This window comes from Aythya marila (assembly GCF_965140915.1).
Source record: "Aythya marila genome assembly, chromosome: 16".
NCBI lineage: Eukaryota > Metazoa > Chordata > Aves > Anseriformes > Anatidae > Aythya > Aythya marila.
In genome coordinates, this window is record NC_139057.1 from 1,428,343 (window position 1) to 1,448,000 (window position 19,658).

The 19,658-nt window shown below is 52.6% G+C and overlaps 1 protein-coding gene across 1 annotated transcript; it reads right to left on the reverse strand.

Moving 5' to 3' along the window:
* Positions 1–6,102: 6,102 nt before the first annotated feature.
* STMN3 (stathmin 3) lies at positions 6,103–16,813 on the reverse strand. The gene is made up of 5 exons (XM_082773631.1): positions 16,674–16,813; positions 9,707–9,802; positions 9,150–9,325; positions 8,016–8,207; positions 6,103–7,655 (listed from the first exon to the last, which is right to left on the reverse strand). The coding sequence occupies exons 1-5, from the start codon at positions 16,690–16,692 to the stop codon at positions 7,596–7,598; spliced, it is 543 nt and encodes a 180-aa protein (XP_082629757.1). The 5' UTR covers positions 16,693–16,813; the 3' UTR covers positions 6,103–7,595.
* Between the last annotated feature and the right edge of the window lie 2,845 nt (positions 16,814–19,658).

Genomic DNA, 19,658 nt, shown 5'->3' on the forward strand with positions numbered 1-19,658 from the left:
CTTTTACTGTCCGTATCAGCTACGAATTATAAAAGGGGAGATAGAAAAGTGTGTTTTGCAGCTGGAGGAGAAAGGGGCCGTGTCTGTGGCCGTCCTAAGACTTGACGGCCGTTTTCATACTGCCCAAGAGCACTGTGCACAGCTGGGCCTTTCCTTGGCCATGGGGGACACCTCCCTCGAAAATATCTGTGCTGGGGGGTTCCCTGGGGGCCTGGGGGCTTGCATGATGCTTGGGGGGGCTCGATCCAGGGCAGTGTTTTGCTGTTTGCATTGCTGGAGGCAGCCCGCGGTGCCAGGAGCTGTGTGGTGGCTGGGCCCGATGGCACCACACGTCGCGTCCCACCCTGAGCTCGGGACACAGGCAGAGCCCAGGAGCCGTCCCTGAGCCGCTCGCAGGTTTTGGTGCAAATTCTGCTATTTCTGGGCCTCCCTGGCTTGTGACAGCCGGGGTCTGCAGAAGCACTCAGGGATTTTCCGGGAAGGGCTCTTGAGCAGTCTCGCTCCATCTTGGTTTTTCTGCTAGTGGGTGGGTGACACGTTCTGAAAAAGCCATGCCAGGGGCTGTGAAAGTCACAACCCGCTTCTTGAAGCAGTCTCGGTGACTTTTTGTTGTCGGCTCTTCCCAGCTGCTTGGCAAATGGCATTTTCTGCCTCCCGGTCCCTGCCGCGTTCAGGTGGCGTGGCTGGCTGGCTGTTCGCATTTGGCCTGGTGAGCTGTGTTTTTCACACGAATTTCTGATGAACCCCTCTGATGGCTTTGTGATGGTTTATTTAGCGCTTATTTTGTCCAACGCTCTTCCTTTTTCCGTCCTCCCCATCCAGACCAGTGCTGCCAGATAACTGGCTGCCAAAATGCTGCTTCCCTCGCATCCCTGCTCGCTTTCCAGTTTCCTGAAGCTAATTCTCATTAACGTGATGTTGCATGAGGAGATATATTTCTTTTGCTTCTCCTCCTGGATAACCAAATGTAACCAACCAGCAATGTTAATTCACTCACTAGATATCATGAAGCCCTTTTTCGTGGGATCCTGCCTGTATTTCTACCAACCCACGGGCAGCAGCAGCCCAGGTTGCTGTTCCACCAGCTGCACCACCAGACCTGGCTGGCTGGGGCAGATAAAAATTCCCTCTGCCACCCTATCAGTCCCTGATGGTGGCCAGCGGCAGAGGTGTAACAAAGATGGTAAAAGAGGGCATACCCACAGCAGTGCTTCTCTGCATGAGTGCTCCTGGCACTCTGTGCCCTATCGGGAAGCAAAATCTTCCTTTTTCTGCCAGAGCTGGACACCAGGAACCCCCCAGCTCCTCCCAGGGGACCACAAGGGCTCGCTCGGTGCCTCTTTCTGCTCCTTCCCCAGCCGCCAGGCTCGCATGAGTGCCCACAAGGCTACTGCTGCAGCACCTACAGCTGCTTTACAACCAAAGCAAATTACTTTGCAAAATCTTTTCTTGCCTGCCCAGGGAGTGTTTTACATTCATCTGCCAGAGCTGCTGTTCTCTTCTCTTCCCCCTGCTCAGACACGACTTGAGCATTTTGTAGGGATTCTCCAGGTTGCTCGCATTTTATTTATTCGCCAGGTTTTGACCTTTACAGAAGAGTTTGGACAAGTGATGTGGCTGGTCCAATACCTCAGGATCGTGCCTTTGGGCAGCCCTGGTGCTGCCAGCAGCTTGGTGCTGTGTGTGGGTGCCCTGGGAACACTCCACCAGCCCTGCACCAATGCATCCCACCCCTCTGCTGTTTGCTCCTTCAGATCACACTGGGATGAAGGATCTGGCCTGGAGAGGATGGCCACGCTTGGTCTTTCTGATATAATTTTTATTTTATTTTATTTTATTTTATTTTATTTTATTTTGTTTTGTTTTATTTTATTTTATTTTTTGTGGCAGAGAGGCAAATGCAGAGGCTCAGGTTACCGGGATCACTTTGTTAAGAGTTCCCAAGCCTGGGTTAGCAGATGGTGAACCTCTGAAGAAAACCGAGCAATGTTGTGTTCCCAGTAAGGATCTTATCTTACAAACCACGAAGGTCATGCTGCAAAAATAGAATTCCTGTTTGTGCAGGCAGCGGCATCCTGCGCACACGTGGGAAGAGCATCGGTGCCGGGCGGTGCCTGCGCAGCATCGCTCCCCCTGATCCTACAAAAACCTGCCCGGGATGAGGGCCCTGCTGGGTAAAACCCCATCTGCCCTCCCTTCGGGTCAGCTTCTCCTGCACCGCCTTGTAGGGTCACAAAATGCATCTCAGTCCATAAGGATGCTGCTTTTTAAATGTTCCTACAAGGACGGTGGGGCTGGGGACACAGGCAGGTAGGGCCAACTGCTGCAGCTGCTATGGAAATGGCCACACGCCTTCCCTTCGGGTGTCTTTGGGGGTTACAGACCCTCCTGTTGCAGCTTTTGGGGTGTTTTTTTGCATCGTGGCCCAGGGAAATGTTGGCCAAGGCTGACACAGTGTCCTTTTGGGGCCGTTCTGGGGAACCCAACCCCGCTCACCCCCACCCAGCCCCAGGGGGGAAGGCCATGCAGCTGCTGGGAAATCAGGAACACAGGCACTGGGTTTCTATTAAAAGAAAAAGAAGAAACTCACAAGTTTTCCAGAACTGGATTTATTGTATTTGCAATTGTCTTATATCTTTTTTGATCCTCCTCTGTAAAGACGTTGCATGCCCTCGCCTTTCGAACCACAAGGCTTGGTAGTGGTGCCTCCATTCAAGCGTTTTATCATTATTTTTTTTTTTCCTCTGAGAATAGTGATAAACGATGGGTTTCTGCATCTTTTATATTGGGTGCAAAGTACTTACTTAACATACAGAGGCTTAAATTCTGCTTTGTTAAATCTTTAGGTCAATTCAATGCATTTTATTGGTATTCTCACAATACAAACAGGAGCCTTAGAACTCAAACAATCTATTTATGGAGAGATGGACACACATGGTTTCATACCAAGTTTTTTTCTTTTTTTTTTTTTCTTTTTTTATTTTTTAACTCATTTTTCATCATCACTTCTTTTTGCACAACGACAACCTCAAGCTGACAATGAAATGCACGCGGGAGAGCCACGGGAACCAGACCGGGCTCTGCTAGGGATGGGGAGCCCTTCGCCACCCCGCCGCCCCGTCCCACCAGAGCCACGGCGGGCGGCGATGCTCAGCCCCAAGCAGCTTTTGGGGACAAGAGCATGGCTGGGAGGTGACAGCTCACCTGAGGGTGCCATGCCACCTCGAACGTCCCCAGGGTGAGACATGGCCCCGTGCTTTGGTGCTTCCCATTCTCATGGCACTTGGCACCTCTGCCCTACAGCTGACTGCGGCGGTGGAGGTTACCGGCCTTACTGCATCGTCTCGTCCCTAGCATGGGTGGTGAGAAGTCTCTAGCACCATGAACAGCCGTTCCCTGACTCGTTTCAAGTGGTAGGAGGAGTGGATGTGCATAAATGGTCTCCACCTCTGCGTTTTGGTGTGGGGTGCCCAGCCCAACAGGGTGAGACGAGCCGTGCCAGCCAGGCGCAGGGCCGGGGAGCCAGCTGGGCTAAGCTAAAGCGAGCTGAAGTTGGCCTGGCAAGAGGGGCAGCAACGCTGGCTGCCCCCAGTGCAGGATGCCTGCGTGAACGGCCGCTGTCCCTAAAAGTTAACTCAAAGGTAACCCCACATTCGCTTACAGCTCACAATTAATAAGACAAGGGAAAGGCGCAGCCCAGAAGCAATCTGAGCATCCTTGAAAGCCCCCATGTGCAGACAGAGCTGAGCCACTTTGCCACAAAGGATAACTGTGCAGAGCTGGAATTGGGGCTCTCATGCCCCTTGTTGCAGCTCTCGCACAGACCCACTGATCACCCAGCAGCTAATTTAGCTTCAGCTTTCCTGCCTTGCTTGAATCAGAGGCTCTTCAGGAGAGCTCTGTGCAAGGTGCATGCACACCAAGAAATTGCCACCACCTCATTTTCCTCCCTCGCACAGCCACGGGTCCTCTGTCAGCTCGAGGAGCCTCGAGGAAAGGCTCCTACCGAGCACAAAGTCCCGTGTCTGCCTCTGCAGAGCTCGGCTACGGAGCAGCCACGGGAAGCAGGGAGGAACCCGGCCCTGCCACCAGCACCATCGCCCTGGGGACTGCGACCACGAGGTGTGGGAATGGTGGGGAAGTCACAACCAGACAGACAGGGGATGGGGCTGTGAGGCTGTTAATGAGGACACTTAATTAGTCGCAGCTGAGGCAGGAAGGATGCTGCAGCAGACAACCACCGGCAGCCCCAGGAGCAGGAAGATCCCGTGCTCACTGCGGGCGTTCCCCCGATAGTACCCATGGCACGGGGTGAGGATCGGGGTCCTCTTGTGTCCCTCATGCATTCACCTCCGTGTCACCAAGCACACAAGGCCCCGTGTGACATTGCACGGCGGTGACAGCGCCAGTCCCCCGATGTCACCAGCACAGAGCTCAGCCCAACACATCCCTGCTTCTCCGGTGCTTGAATTTCCCCCCGCAGCAACACATTTTCCAGCCACATCCACCGAACCTCACGGCACCAACCCAACAGAGGCGAGAAAAATGGGTTTCCCAGGGCCCACATGCCGGGCTCCCCTCTTGCCAGGTCATTCTCTGCACTCCCTGCGGGACTGACTGCCAGGAAAACCTGCAAGAATAAGCCTCCACCCGAGGACAAGGCTGGTCTTACGTGGAGGAGGGCAGGCACAAAGGACTGAGCTGCAAAACCAGGCAGGGACCGAGCCAGGGGCTCAGGCACCGTGGGGAGGGTGGCTCTGACCCAGCACCGGGCTCTGCTTTTGTACCCCAAGCCTCACCCTCGTGCAGGACCTCACGCTACGTTAACCGTACCTAAACACAGCACACATCCCAAGCATCACCTTCATCCCAGCCCTCTGTCCTCCTCCTCCTCCTGGTACCCGCAGCACCCAGCCCGGGACTGGATGCGGGCGGCTGCCCCCACCCCTGCTCCCCACCTCCAGCCGCTCGTGCGCCCCGCTGACAGAGGGACAGTGGTCGTTTCTCTCCTTCTAGACTCCTGCTCATGAGTACATTTCTGAGAATAATAATAATCATAGTAATCATAGTACTAAAAACAGTATTTACAACAAGCTCCAGGTCAGAATTACACACCAAGCAAACACTCAGCACCACAGAGAGCAGGACGGGGTTAATATCTTGCAGATACCTTCTCAGATCCCGCCAACGCGGGACACAGACATTAGACAGTTTCAACCATTTCTTACACACAAACATTTCGTTTAAATTACTTTGTAAATTCTTTTTTTTTTTAAACTTTTTAAAATTTCTTGTCACTATATGAATGAGGTGATGCTGGCGGTGACGCCGCGCTCTACACAGATGCTTATCTAAGACAGCTGCTACTATAAACTGATCGTTAGCTACTGATTAAGAAATTCAACCCTCAGTTGCCGCTCCTTTTCCCTCTCTGTCCAAAATCACATTTTGTCACTGGCCGGGGCCGGGGCTCGCTGATAACCCCGGGCAGAGGGGCTGGGCAGGAGGCAGCCCTTCCTTCCAGGAGCAAAGCCTTCCCCGGACATCGAAACGTGCTGCGGCCACAGAGGGGTCGCTCCCGAATCTGGCCAGGACTTCTGGGGGATCAGCAAAGAGCCCAGGGATCTGATTTCCAGCAGCTGCTCTTTGGCTTTCTGTAGGGTTTCTGTGGCTGCCCGACGCCTACTTCAGGCCCTAACAAATTCTTTGCACGAGTAAAGCACAGGGTAGGCTGAAAACGTCAGCTTCTGAGCAGACTCAGCCGTGGTTTTCAAGAGGGGGGGAGAGGCAGGTGAGGCAGCTCCTGGTGTGCCATCCTCACCCGCTGCCATCCCTCGCCCCAGCCCCTGTGCCTGCTCCCCGCAGCATCTTCTCCAAGGACTCAAAACCCAGTGCAGGCATCTCCCATCTCTCCCCAGCACAACATTTTAGCCACACGCCGTGCAGAAGGCACCACGGCCCTAAATTAGATGTCTCCAGCCCTCGCACACCCCTTTCCTCGTGCTGAGACAGCAGCCAGGAAGGAGAGGAGGGATGCCACCGGTGCCGTGCCCCAAAACCACCTCTCTGCTCTATCCAAGGCACACCACCACAGCGATTTGTAAGCTCTGCTCAGAGGGGAGTTCTCACTGCCCTCTGCCCCAAACAAACGCAGCCTCCACCATCCATCTCCTCCACCAAATCCTGCCCCGAGACCGTGCTCACACGAGGACCGACCACTCGCATGAGGCCCCACAGCGACCGGGTGGCGATTCCCGCAGGGCGTCCGATGCAACGTTGCCTCTTTTTCGGTTTTTCAAGCCAAAAGCAGAGCGGGCACAGGGTGGGCAGCGCTGCGGGTGGCAGCCCCCGCAGTGTGCTTGGTAAGCGGTGACATTGCAGCTCAGGAAGGCTGTGACAGCCACCTAGCCAGGTGACGTTACCGTCAGCTGCTAACGCCACGCTTGCATGTTCCCTGCTCATCTCTACCTCCACGGAGAGACGGAGTTGGCGTAAAAATAGGCCTTGAAAAGCTAAAGATAGACAAGAAACGAGCATGGGAACATCTCTTCCCCCTTCCTGCAGAGCTGCTCCTGCTCAGCTCTGCCTCATCCGAGGCAGCCGGGCGGAGAGGACCACGCAGGAGGGTGGCGTGTCCCTGCCCTGCCATGCTCTGGGGCTGTGCCCGGTGCTCCCTGGCCTCAGCATCCATCCCGCAACGGCACCGAGGAGCCACGTCCATCACTGGGAAGAGGGAAGGGTGGTTATCATGTCTGCCATCTCACCACCCTGCCCTGTTCCTGCTGGAGCTGTGTTCCTACAGAGAGAGGTCTCGGGAGCACCGGGCAGCTGCAGACCCCGCGTCCCCTTCATCCCCGTGCTGCCTGTCCAAGGCTTCTGCCGGGGCATCAGCCAGCACCCATGGGGACAGGGACAGTGGGGACGTGGTTCTGAGCTCTGGGAGAGCCCCTCAGCTGTTTCCACACAGGCTACCAAAGAAAAACCCAAAGACGAGGATTTTTGGGTTGCTGCCTGCCTGGGCTTGCCTCAGGTAATGGCCAAGAGCTGGGGGCTGCACGCCCCCACTGCCACAGCCAGTCCCTGCCTCTCCCACACCTCTCCTACCGCTGGCAAACACGGCTCTACTCATTGCTCCACTACACACACAGAAATCATCACTTCCTTCCCATTATCCTGAAACTGAGATTTGGCTCAGAGCAAACACCGAGAGTACTAAAAGCCCCGGATAAGAAATCCGTATCTCCGTGACACTGCTGGTTGAATTTATTAACATCTTCGTTTTTACATTAGTTTAAGAAATATTTTTTTTAAAAAAAGGACAAACCCTCCGAAGAAGCTGATTGACCGACTGATCCACTGATTCTCTATTTCGTGTGAGCTAGTTGCTATTCTGCTTAGAGGTCCCTATCATCTGTGAACCCCCACAAGTACCGAACGATTTAGGATGCAGAGATAGAGAAGCGTGTAGCTGGGGGACGAACACCAGGGGATGGGGGGATGGAGAACCAAACGCTGCATCTAGACAAACAAAATAAAATGTGTTGGTTGGTTGGTTTGTTAACAGGAATCAGGTGCTAGGTGTGTAGAAAAGCCCTTTATCCAGAGATCTCCTCCCGCTGTTCCTTGTTCCTGCGCACTTCGGCTGCGTGCAGTTCCTGCAAAGACAGGAGAGGGGACACCAGGCAGGTAAATCTTTAGGGCAAGCCAAGAGCTGGGGGTGTCTCTCAACAGTTACAGGCTGACAGTTTCTGCTCTTGCAAGCTCTGTTTTCCTCCTGTCCTGCACGCAGCGTTGGCACCAGCCAGAAGAAAAGCTCTCAGAGCAGTTTCACACCCATTGCAGCCCAAGGGTCTGCAGCCTGCAGCACCCATGGGTGCTGGAGCCACAAGCATTAAGCCGGAGCCCTGTGCATTTCCCTGGAGCCCTGTGCATTTCCCTGGAGCCCCACACATTTACGCAGAGCCCCACACATTTCCCTGGAGCCCCACACATTTCCCTGAGCCCCGTGCATTTACCTTCTCGCGGAGCCGCTCCCTCAAGGCGGCGAGGTGCGCCTCGCGGATCTCCCTGCTCAGCTCCATCTTGTAGTTGAGCTTCTCCTCGGCCAGGCGGCTGAAGTTGTTGTTCTCCTCCAGCGCCTTGTGCAGCACCTCCCGCTCGTGCTCCCGCTTCTCCGCCAGCTGCTTCAGCACCTGCGCCTCCTGGGTCTGGCGAGGCGCCGGGAAAGGCGCGTGAGCCGACGGGAGAGCCTCTTCCAGCCTCCCCTCAGCCTCCCCCGAGATGTTTGGTCTCCAGCCCTTTTCACCTCCCTCCAGCCCATAATATTCTGCCAGGAAGGCGCTCGGAGCAGTCGCCTCCTCCCTGGGATGGGGCATTGTTGGCTCAGCCGGGTGCCAGGGGCCCTCCCGCGCTCAGCAGCACCACGGGGGTAGGCATGGGGGGCACAGAAGCCCCCTGCCAGGTTCCCCTCGGTCTTTGGACAATTTCAGCTTTCCTCCTGCCCACCACCCTTTAGAATTATGAGGGTGAAAAAGACATCAAAGACCACCAGGTCCAACCCAGCACCGAGCCCCTCACTGAGCCACGTCCCCGAGCACCCCACCTGAGTACCTCCAGGGACAGTGACTTCCCTGGGCAGCCTCTTCCAATGCCTCCCAACCCTTCTGGGGAAGAAATTTTTCCTCATATCCAACCTAAACCTCCCCTGGCACAGCTTGAGGCCCTTTCCTCTTGCCCTAACAATTATCCTGTGCCTTACTCTGCAGTTTTTCTCCTTTTCCGCATTTTTCACCGGAAGATATTTCATGATAAAAGGTGGGAAGTAGCATAGGCAGCTGTTAGAAAAGTGAGGTTTGGAGTTTAACTCAGGTGAGCAAGAGCTCTGCAATAGCCTGGTCATGCCCACGAGGTCAGACAGGGCTCCAAAAACCTCTGCAGTTGTAGGAACAGGACAACCGTGGACACCGAGCCCAATTTCCTGCCCAAAACAGGCTGCAAACCTTCATCACCCCCATGTCTTACCTGACTATTTACAGCTGAGTAATGCTAAGGGTAAGAACACTAATGCTGACCGGCTTAGATTGCTCCTGAGAAGCCTGCTTTAGGGTTTGGTGCGATCAGTACCCTCCTGAAAGGCCCCGTCTCGTTACCTTCCTCCTCTCCTCTGCAGCCTCCAGCCTCCTCTGCAGCTCCTCCAGGGACAGGTCCTTCTTCTTGGGGGGGGAGGAAAGGATGGGGCTCTCGGGAGATAGATCTGAAGGCGACTTCAGGATCACCTCGAAGCTCTGACCTGATGCCCTCTTGTCCAGCTGCTTCACCTCCATATCTTGGGGGAAAAAAAAAAAAAAACAAGAGCTTTGTGACTGTGACACCCAGGAGAGTGTTGGCCTGAGGGCACTGGGCTCTTCGTGTGGGAATAAGGTATTAATTCCCCTGTCCTGACCTGAGTGGTTTTGGTTTATCCCCAGAATTTCCTGATTAATTGGCTTCATCCCCCCCCCAGCTCAATTCAATTATTTTAAATTCCCAGCACGTCTTAATAAAATTAACTGGGAAGGAGGCTAAACTGAAGGGCCCGGGCCGAGATGTGGATTGCTGCCCTAGGAGGGGATGGGGGGGTACTGGTGAGCTCCCACATCAACCAAACTGCCATCAGGGGCATTTGGGAACAATTCTGCAGCCTAATACACACGAGCAGGTTACGTACCTCCATACTGGTAGATGGTGTTAGGGTGCGGCTGGGTGTGGAAGCAGGAGCAGATGAGGGAGAGCAGAGACAGCTCCTTCATTTTCTCCTTGTAGGCTGAAAAATAAGGAATAGCAATGAGGAGGGAGTCGAATGGCAATGGGAGCTCTTTTTTTTTCATGGAGAAAAGAAGCAAGTGGGCACCAGGAGGTCTGTTTGTAGCTACCAGACTCTGTGGAGGCTTTGCCAGGCTGCCACAGGTTGCCAAAATGTCCCCGAGGGGTATCTGCTCTAGAGTAGACTAAATTAGAGACCAGAGTAGCAGCATCATGGGAAGACATTAGGATTTTACCACGTCTGGAGGTGTGAGTTCCTATGGAAGATTTTCCCTCCAACGGAGCTGACACACTTCAGCCCTCAAAATTAGCCCCATAGCCACAGCTGCCCAGACACTTTCTGCATCCCACCTCCAGGCTCGGAGGTAGAGGATGCCCACGGACACCCAGAATCACTTCTCAGCCCTCAGCAAGTTCCCCGTATTTCACAATTCATCGCAGAAGCAGGCAAGGGAGGACGTGGTGGGATCGTGCAGGCTCTGCGGTCACTGTGCTGTCCCCACCAGCTCCTGCAAAGGGCAGGGAGATGCAGCACCCCCTCGAGCTCTGCTGCCGCGAGCCCTCAGGTTTGCTCAGCATCCCTGTGACCCGAGGATGCTCTGCAGCACCCTCAGCGATCACACCACCCCAACAGCAAGACCCTCCCGCAGGCCGGGAAAAGGAACCCCAAAAAAAACCCTTTGTGATGTGAAGAAGCACCAGAGGCAGAGCAATTTTGAAGCAGTGCAATTCTGTGTAGCACAGCTTCTGAGAAACACCTTTCAGATCTCCTCCTCTGCCTTCCCTTGGCTGCTCTGGCAGAAGAACAGTGCTTCCATACGCCTGCTTCATCCTCACACTTATTCTTCCTCCTAGGCACAGAACTGCATCCCAATTTACACCCCCCTTGGGCCAACCAGCAGCCCCTGCAGCTCAGATTTTTACTGAGCTGATTTTTTTACTGATTTTTACATTTCTGTTTGCTCCACATTCTGGTTTCAGCGCCCTTCCCAGTTCTGTGGCTGTGTATATACCCGACAAGGGCAGTTTAATCAGTGATGCAAGCCACAGGGCAGGACATTTCGATTCTGTTCCTGGTGACAGGGACTTTGGAAAGCCTCTGGGAGCGCCGCGTTGTGCTGGGCTGGTGACATGCAGCAAGAAGCTGGTGCCTGGTGCTGTGCTGCCAGAGCCCAGAGGGGGGATCCCTGGCCAAAATGGGAGATGTGAACACTTAGCAGAAAGCACTGAGGTCCTTTCTTTACAATCCTGGCTGGTTCTGGCTGGAACAAAGACGTTAAGCAGATGTGCCACATCCCTGACCCACCAGGCTGTCTCCTAGCACTTGCTACAAACCCCAGCGCTTTGGGTTTCAGTCCTTGAACTTTGGCAGCTGTCCCTAGTGCTGGTTTCATGGTTCCCTGCGTAGATGGGTGCAGCCCTGCCTTCCTGGAGGTCTGCTGTAGGGATTTCATTTGGTAGCAGCTGCCTTAATCCCACCAGGATCTTCCAGGATCTGGCAGGATCCGGCCCCATCCTGGTGGTGCAGAGCTGTCCCTTCAGCACTGCTGCCCCCAGCCCTGCCAGGTGCCATGGTGAAGACTTGGGGACCAAGGGGGGAAAGGGCCCAGCCCTGGGAAACAGCTGAGCCCTGGAGAAAAAATGATCCCAACCCCTGGGAAAAAAAAAATGACCCCAACCCCTGGGAAAAAAATGACCCCAGCCCCTAGGAAAACAACTGCCCCCTGGAAAATAATCGACCCTGGAAAACATCCGACCCCTGGGAAACAACTGACCCTGGGAAAAAATCAACCCCGATTCCCACCCCAAAAAATAAATCACCCACGAGGGGCAGCCCAGAACGACCCCCAGCACTGAGAGCATCAGCAGCCACCCTGATGCCCCCATCCTCGTGCACTTTTTGATCTGACAGGTTCAGTGACAAAAGAGAGGTGGCCAACACACCATTAGCAGGCTAAATAAGCACAGGCATCCTGTGAGGAGAGGAGGGTCCTGGCTTTATGCATTTGGGTCTGTCTGGGGCTGTACAGGCTGGGAGCAGGACAAGGAGCAGTGGCTGGGGGTGGGAGCGGTGCTGAGCAAAGGGAACCACCTCCCATGGGGTAGTGAGACCACAGGACTCACCATCTCCAGCCCATCTCTGCCCAAAAAGTTTGGTTCTCTGCTTCCTAACCAGATAAATCAAGCTGAGCAGATGTCTTTTTGGTAGGTGTTTTAGGATGTCCAGCAAAACATGGGCTGGTAAGGCACCACGCCGATGCAGGGTGCTTTGGAAGGAACCAGAGGCACAGTGAGGCTCATTTGTGTGAAACCAGACAATTAAAGGGATGGGACCGAGCGTGCTACATCTGGTAGCAAGGTCAAAGGAAGGTTGTTAGAAGAAAATCGCTGGTTTTGCAAAGATAACTTTGGAGAAGTAAAAATTGCTTCCATAAAGCATGAAAATGTATTTTCATTTATACCATGAAAAGACAAGAAGAGTCCAATTATAAATGTAACTAAAGCACAAACTGAAGGTAAAGGAACTAGAGATGGGGACTGGGGCCCTGCAGCACAAATTCTGCCATGCCACAGACACAAGAAATGCAACCCCAGTCCCCGAGGAGCGTTCAGAGCACAACAGAGTGCAGATGTTCTCACCTGGTAAGAATGCTGCCATGAAGATGACAGAATCACAGAATCAATCACAGAATCACAGAATCACAGAATCACAGAATCACAGAATCACAGAATCACAGAATCCAGATCTTTGTCTCAGAATATCTCACTTCCATCTTCCTGCCCCACAACATCCACCACCAGGACAGCAAAAGAGCTCACGCAACCAGAAGAGGAAGGGGAACCAGTGAAAACAGTGGGATCCAGAAAAATGGGAGCAATACAGCTCCATTGGTGTTGAAAAGGGACGACAAAGCCCAGCAATTCACTGGAGGGATTGTGCAGATCAGAGGTTGCACCCCATGCTGATGCCAGGCAGCATCTCGGAGATGTGAGGCTCAGAAGTGAACGTGGGCCTGTTTGGAGCCATCCATGAGGACAGGCAGATGTGAGGCTCACTTTGCCTTCTGTGGGACATCTGCTGAACCACCCCCCAGCAGGGGTTTCCAATCACCTGGCTCATTCCCTCCTAGGTTTCATTTGCAGCTCGTGTCCATCCCATCAAGCCACATTACAGGCGGCCAAACGATTGGCAAATCACTCAGGCTCCAAGGCTGGAACATGTGGGGTGCCTGCAGGAAAATAACCCAGGCAATCACCCCTCTCCTGTCTCAGCAGGAGAGCAGGGGCCAAGCTGGGCAGCAGAGACCCAGAGACTTGTCCATTAGGCTGAGATTTCATTATTTATTTATTTATTTATTTATTTATTTTTATAAATACACGCAGAGAATGCAAAATTCTCCATGATGGCACTAAACACGTAGAGGTACTTCAAACGAATCAAAGGGCTGTTTGAAAATATGCCGAGCAGCTCTTCACCATTTGAGGCGTGCCAACGTGCTACAGCACATACCCATGGTCTTTCATCTAGCTCTTTTGTATTTCTAAATCATATATATATATTCTTAATTATTATTATTTTTTTTTATCATAGGTTTATGCCTAGAAGAGTAAGGCCCATGTCGCTAGGGCATCAGGGAGGAAAAGGCTCGGAGAGAAGGGGTGAGGCAGGAATGTTGCTGCCAATTAATTAGCAGAGGATGGTATGGAAGTTTTAGTGAGCTTCAGGTCCCTCTGCATATTGCCATACACAGCCACCAGCCCTGTTCACCCCAATACAGCAAGAAGTTGCAGTCCACACTGCTGCCAACGCTGCTGTCCCAAAGGCCTCATCTGCAAACCTTCGACCTGCCACATCAGAGCACTAAATCTCTGTTTTTCCTTTGCAGAAGGAGAACACAACACACTCATCTGACAAACAACACGTCCACCAGCCCTGAACCAACACCAGCGTACTCCAAGAAAGGGCTCGTCTGAGATATCTGAGGGATCATCACAGTGTCTACACGCTGCCATTAAGGAAGATATGGTTCATATTTTAGAAAAAAAAATAATCAAGGATTTAGGTGCCTTGTTTGGATACATTGGTAGGAATATAAAAAGACCTAAAACAGGTTCTCTTGGCTTGTACAACTGAAGTCCCAATAAAGGCACCATAAACATCTGTCAGGCCATATGCACTCTATCAACAACTGAAAAGAAAGAATATTAATAGTGATTTCCTGAGAACAAGGTGATGGCTGGGTGGAAAGGAGTCTGACTGTGTCCAGCACCAGCCATAGAAATGGTGTGGGACAGCGCTGAGCGGTGTCCACCAGCCCCAGAAAAGGGAGGCAGAGGTGACCCCAACCCACAAAAAGCCATCCTGCTCCTGCAGCTCAGCACAGGAAGGGGAAAACCCCAGGATCCATCCGGACACCTCTACCATCCCCTGCTGCGAGGCTGGGAATGACAAACCCGAGTTCCCTCCCGGCTCCACCTTCCCAGCCACACCAGCAGGAAAAAACCCCACGAGGCTTCCTCCGTACCGCATCATTTCATAACCTCCATGAGCGGCTGCTGCCTCTCGTATCTCTTCCTACATTCAGCCCCAGCACCCATGGGTGGTGGAGAAAACCCCCTTGGGGCTGCAGCCCCCGGGATGCCTCCCCTTTTGGGATGCCCGACGGCACAGGGCTTTGTCCAGCCATGCGGGGAGGAGGCGCGAGGGCTCTGCCCTGCAAGCTGTGCCCGTGCAGCACGGCCAGCACTGCAGCTGAGCCTGCACTGAGCATGTGCTGCTGCTTCCTCCGCTGCACACACAACGGCCACGGCTGGGGGGAAACGCCTGCGGAGGCAGGTGGGAGCCGGTGATGGCTGCGGGGATGAAGAAAGCAAGCCCCCCGGCTCTTTTTTTTTCATCCCCGGGGGATTTGGGGGGTTGAACAAACCCAGGGAAATCTTCCCAAGGTGGGGATCATCGGCCCCCGGGCAGCAGCTGCAGGCAATTAGAGCTGCTCTCCCCTCAGCACGGATTTGCTTTTGCTGAGGATGGAGGAGAAAATACGGAACACGAGGTTTTTTCCTTAATTCAAGGATCTGCTTGCCTTTTTCCTCCGTGCCCGTGGCTGAAGGCAGTGGCTGAGGGGCGGCTGCTCCCTGCAGAGCTGGGCGAGGCTCAGCATCGCTCCTGCCTTGCTCTGCCTCCCCCTGCCTCAGCCCTCATTCCCCTTCACATCCTCCCCCTTCACATCGCCCTCTCGGCGTGGAGGGAGCCACAGGGAAGCGTGGTTCCCCTGAAGTGAACGCTTCGTGATCCCCTTTGACATGAGAGCAGCATCTTCCTGCAGGTGGAACATCTCGGCTGGGCTGGGAGGGTGAGGATGCACCAAAAGGAGCCACGTTTTGTGCCCCCACGCCCCTCATCCACCACCTCGCCCCCGTCACATCCGATGCAACCTCCGTTTCGGCAGCTGGGAGCCCTCCTCTGTCCCCAAAATAGGGACAGGGGGCAGCAGGGTGGGCCCTGCCCTTGCCCCACGCGTGCACCCACCCACACAGGGACACTCGTACAATCGCTGCGGGTTGCCTGTCTCCGAGACGCATTTTCACGGCGCTGCTTCACCATTTTTTCTTAATGCAAAGCCCCCTCGGGATCTGCTGCACCCTCACCCGCCCCGCGGCACCTCCCATCTTTCTGTCCCTTTCTCTGCTGCCTTTTAAAAAGGAGAAAAGGATGGAAAATGCATGGAGGAGACACAGGCACAGGCCAGTGAAAGGAGCAAGGGATGCTGCCTGGTTTCCTTCTGGCTGGTTCTGTGGCTGGGAGGGGGCACAAAGCACTCCCCACTTCTTTTTGCCTTTTCTTTATATCCAGACCTACATCCCGACCCTTTAGGATTCAGCTTCACACCCTCAAGCCCCTCTTTATGCACTGAGAAATGAAGAGCAGTTTCAGGATAAAACTCCTTTTATTTTGAAGGAAAAGAAGCAGACCCTCCAGCCCCACCCCCTTCTCATTGTATCATTCCTGGATTTTCTCCTTCACCCGAGTTCCCAGTCCCAGCCCTTTGAATTCCCACTCTTCACCTAAAAGGGGCAAAACTCGTCTTTAGGAAGCAGTTTGGATGAGGAGCATCCTCACTGCAGCCCGGGATGCTGCAGCCAAAGCAGCAGGCTCCCCGGGCTACGCTATTATTCCCATTATTACTGCAGGGGGGAGGAAGGGCTTCCCTTGCAGCATTTGGTTTCACTCAACGCCATCAGAGGACCGCTCCCCTGAAGCATCTCCTGATGGAGAAAAGCGAGCTGTGAAAGAAATGCAGGGCTGGGGAGCTCTGAGAATGCACAGAAACCCACCCAGGTTTTTCTGGTTGGGCGTGGGGGGGGATATTTTAGGGCATTACCATCAGCATCTTGTCCGCATCTTTTTTTTTTTTTTTTTCCCCCAATATCCGTTTAGGAAATCTATCATCTTCACACAATAAAATGCATTTTCTAATTTCTCTGCATCCAGCTACACAACAAGCACGTTTTTCTTAGAGAAAAAAAAAAAAAAGCTGCATCACGCTACAAAAATAATTATTAATTGGCATGCAGCAGCATCTTCCGATGGTGCACCGTAATGACAGCAATATTTTAAACCGGCAAGTTTATCGCCTGTGCATTCATATTAAAATAAAAAAGCCCACCTGCTATCTTGCATCAGAGGGGTGTGTGCCTGGGGGAGGAAGGGGAACAATGCTGCCATAGCAGCTGCCGCCTCATCGAACTCCCCCGAAACGCAAGGAGAAAAAAAAAAAAGGAAAAGAAAAATAATAAAAAAATATATATATAAATGAGAATAAGGATAAAAAGGAGCCGGGCAGCGTGGGGCTGACCAGGTCTTGCCCTACCTGAGACGGTGCTGGCCATGCTGCCGTGGGGCGCGGGGCTGCGGTGGTGGTGATGGGGAGCGGGCTCGGCACCCGCGGCGGGGAGGTCGGAGCGCCCGCAGCACGGAGCAGGTGGAAGGAGAAGGAAGGGTCACGGGCTGGGAATGGCACTGAGCGGCTCAGGCCTCCTTTCCTGGGTGGCTTTGACGCCGGGTCCCTCCCAGTCGGACTGCCTGCCAGAAATGCAGCCCCACCGGGGAGGGGGGAGGCGAGCAGACACACCCAGCCAGCACGCCAGCAGAAGATGGCTTTTCCTCCTCTTCTTCCCTTTCTTGTCTGCTCCACGCAACTCGGCTGCTTCTCCTTCCTTGGCCCTTGAAAGCAGAAAGGAGACGATTCTCTGGGTTTTATTGTTGTTTTCCGCAAGGCTTCCCCAGGCGGAGACAGCCGGGGGCTGCGGCTGGGCTGTGGCTCAGTGAGGCAGGGCTGCAGCCCCCAGACCCAAATCTTGCCGCATTTTCAGCCCCGTGTTGTAGGGAGGAGGGGGCCCAGCAGCTTTTGGGCTCCGTCTTTTGGGGCACGACAGGGGCAGCAGGCAGGGGGTGACGATGCTGAGACAGACAGGGAAAAGCAGAACACAGCCTGCTGGATTCAGTGGCACTTTTCTGTATTTATTAATGTTTTTTTTTTTTCCAGGACATCTTTTCTTTTTCTTTGATTTCCCATTTTCTGTCATTTCGCCATTTGTGGCTGCTGCTAGAGGCTGGTACCTCTGTGCTTTTGAAGTACGTATCGCAGCACCTTCAGGACCAGGGAAGCCCCCCCATTTCGTGCTGACAGCAGCAGCAGCACCCCGGTGTCACCCCGCTGACCACAGCTGCACAAACCCACCTCGTTTCTCATCAGACACGCTTTGCATGAGGCTCCTACACAATCCCCCAGCCATCAGCATCCCCCCCGGCTGCCAAACCCCGAGTTTCCCAGCGCGCTGCAATGCAGACACTGCCAAACCCTTCCAGCAGCTGCAGGGAGCCATGGGCTCAGACAGGGATGGAAGCAGCATGCTGTGCCTACCACATTCACTTAAGAAGTCAGAGATTTCCCTTTTTTCCTATTTTTTTCCCCTAATCTCTTAGTGTCCTGTTCCCTCAGCACTGTGTGTAAAATGGAAAGCCTTATCACAGAAAAAAAAAATATAGAGAGAGAAAATAAGTCTAATCAGAATAATACGAGCAGTATCAGAATAATACTAGCAGTATCCACACCTTTTCATCATGTATTTGGAACAGGAGGTTGTTTTGTTTGTTTGTTTTTAAGCCTGACTGGACAGTTCACAGCTTCCTGCTCTATACGAGGCTCATTTTGTTTTTGCAAATCCCTCTGCTTTCTCTTTGGGGTGAATTTCTAGGACTTTATGGGCTATCCTGAAGCCAGCAGGCTGAAGTTTTCTGTTTCACTAAACACACCTCACCATCAGTAGGTGAAGACAGCTCTCCCAGGCATGCTGGAATAATTCTCTCACTATTCAATATGAGCTTTGGTTTTTATTTACCTAGATCTGATAGGGTCTGTCTACCCTTTGTGATGTTCTGGAGCTTCCAGGCATCGATCACAGGTGTTTTCTTCCTTTTATTTAGAAAAAGGAACACTTTCAAGGTACCAGGGCATGTGTCCCAGTGGAGTACACTATACAAGAACTGGTGAGCAAACTAGATTTATGTGTGCAACACATCACACACTTCAGCTCTGGTGTTGTTCATACTTCCTAGATAACCTGTCGTATAAATAATTTCAATATAATTAATTCTGGATCCATCTATAACACCAGGAGATAGTTCTTCCTTGTTTTAAACTTAACTGTCCTCTTGAGTTCCCTCTGTTTTTTACCAGGGAGCTTCTGAAGGCATTGGTTGTTCTTCTCCAAGATGGGGATTAGGGAAAATTAGTGACTATTTGGCTAAATTGTCCTCTGCCTGACATCTAACCAGGCAGGCTCTCAGGAAACAACAGATTTTCAAGGAGAATCAGCAAGGAAGTTAATTTTATAGCATGCACTTCTTTCACTACTCCTTTGTGAATGTTTTCAACATTTTAAGCAATCAAACATTTGTAGATGTCTTTTAACATAGGAAGGGCTTCTGCCAATAACTCTCGCTGTCAAAAATGCTGAAAAAATGCTAGTCTACAACAGCATGGCTTTGCAAACCACTAAAGGCAGCTCTTCTGTTAGCTCTGAAGCACAGGAATGTCCTTTGAAGAAAAAAAAATAAATACAAATTCCAACCTGACAGAAAAAAATCTCTCTTCAATAGACTCCCAAAAGAGGGACCCATAGCAACCCTCCCATTTCATTACAGGACACTGTCATCTAGAGCAGCTCAGAGGAAGATTTACAAGTTGTGGTTGTTACCAAGAGGGTCACAGGCCTGGCACACTTCACATTGCTCTTTGTGGCTGCCAGCCTGGCAGAAGTGTGGCTTGCAATGAGAAATATTTGGAGAGTAATTTTACCTAGTGACTAATGAAGCCATTTGGAAAGTTACTGGTCTAAAAGGAAGAGCATGAACTGCAGTACAGGAGACGAATACCTTACCAGGCAATACTGTAGTCATGAGACCTTCCAGCACCATTGGCGGCCTGCAGTTGGGAGAAGCTGCCTTAGTTGGCAAGAAATAATAAAAATTCCAGATAGGGCAGCAGTAAACCCCCTGAAATTGTTAAATAATACAAGGAGAAAAAGAATTGAGAGAGAGAAACCTGTGACAACACCAGCACTAAATCAGGAAAGCGTTTCCCTGAAGGCAAGGGAAACAACAGGGTTAGTCTGAAGTTTCCTCTTTAGTATCTATCATGTGCACTTGAGAAATGAGGTCGAGTCGTACAAAGGGTCTGGATGGGGAAGAGGAGTTGTGCTAATTCAGTCGCATAAAGGTGTAAGGCAAGCCACGAATTCAGGTCACCCCGGGGCGCTCAGCTCCAACTGGCAGCACGTGTACAAAAGTTAGC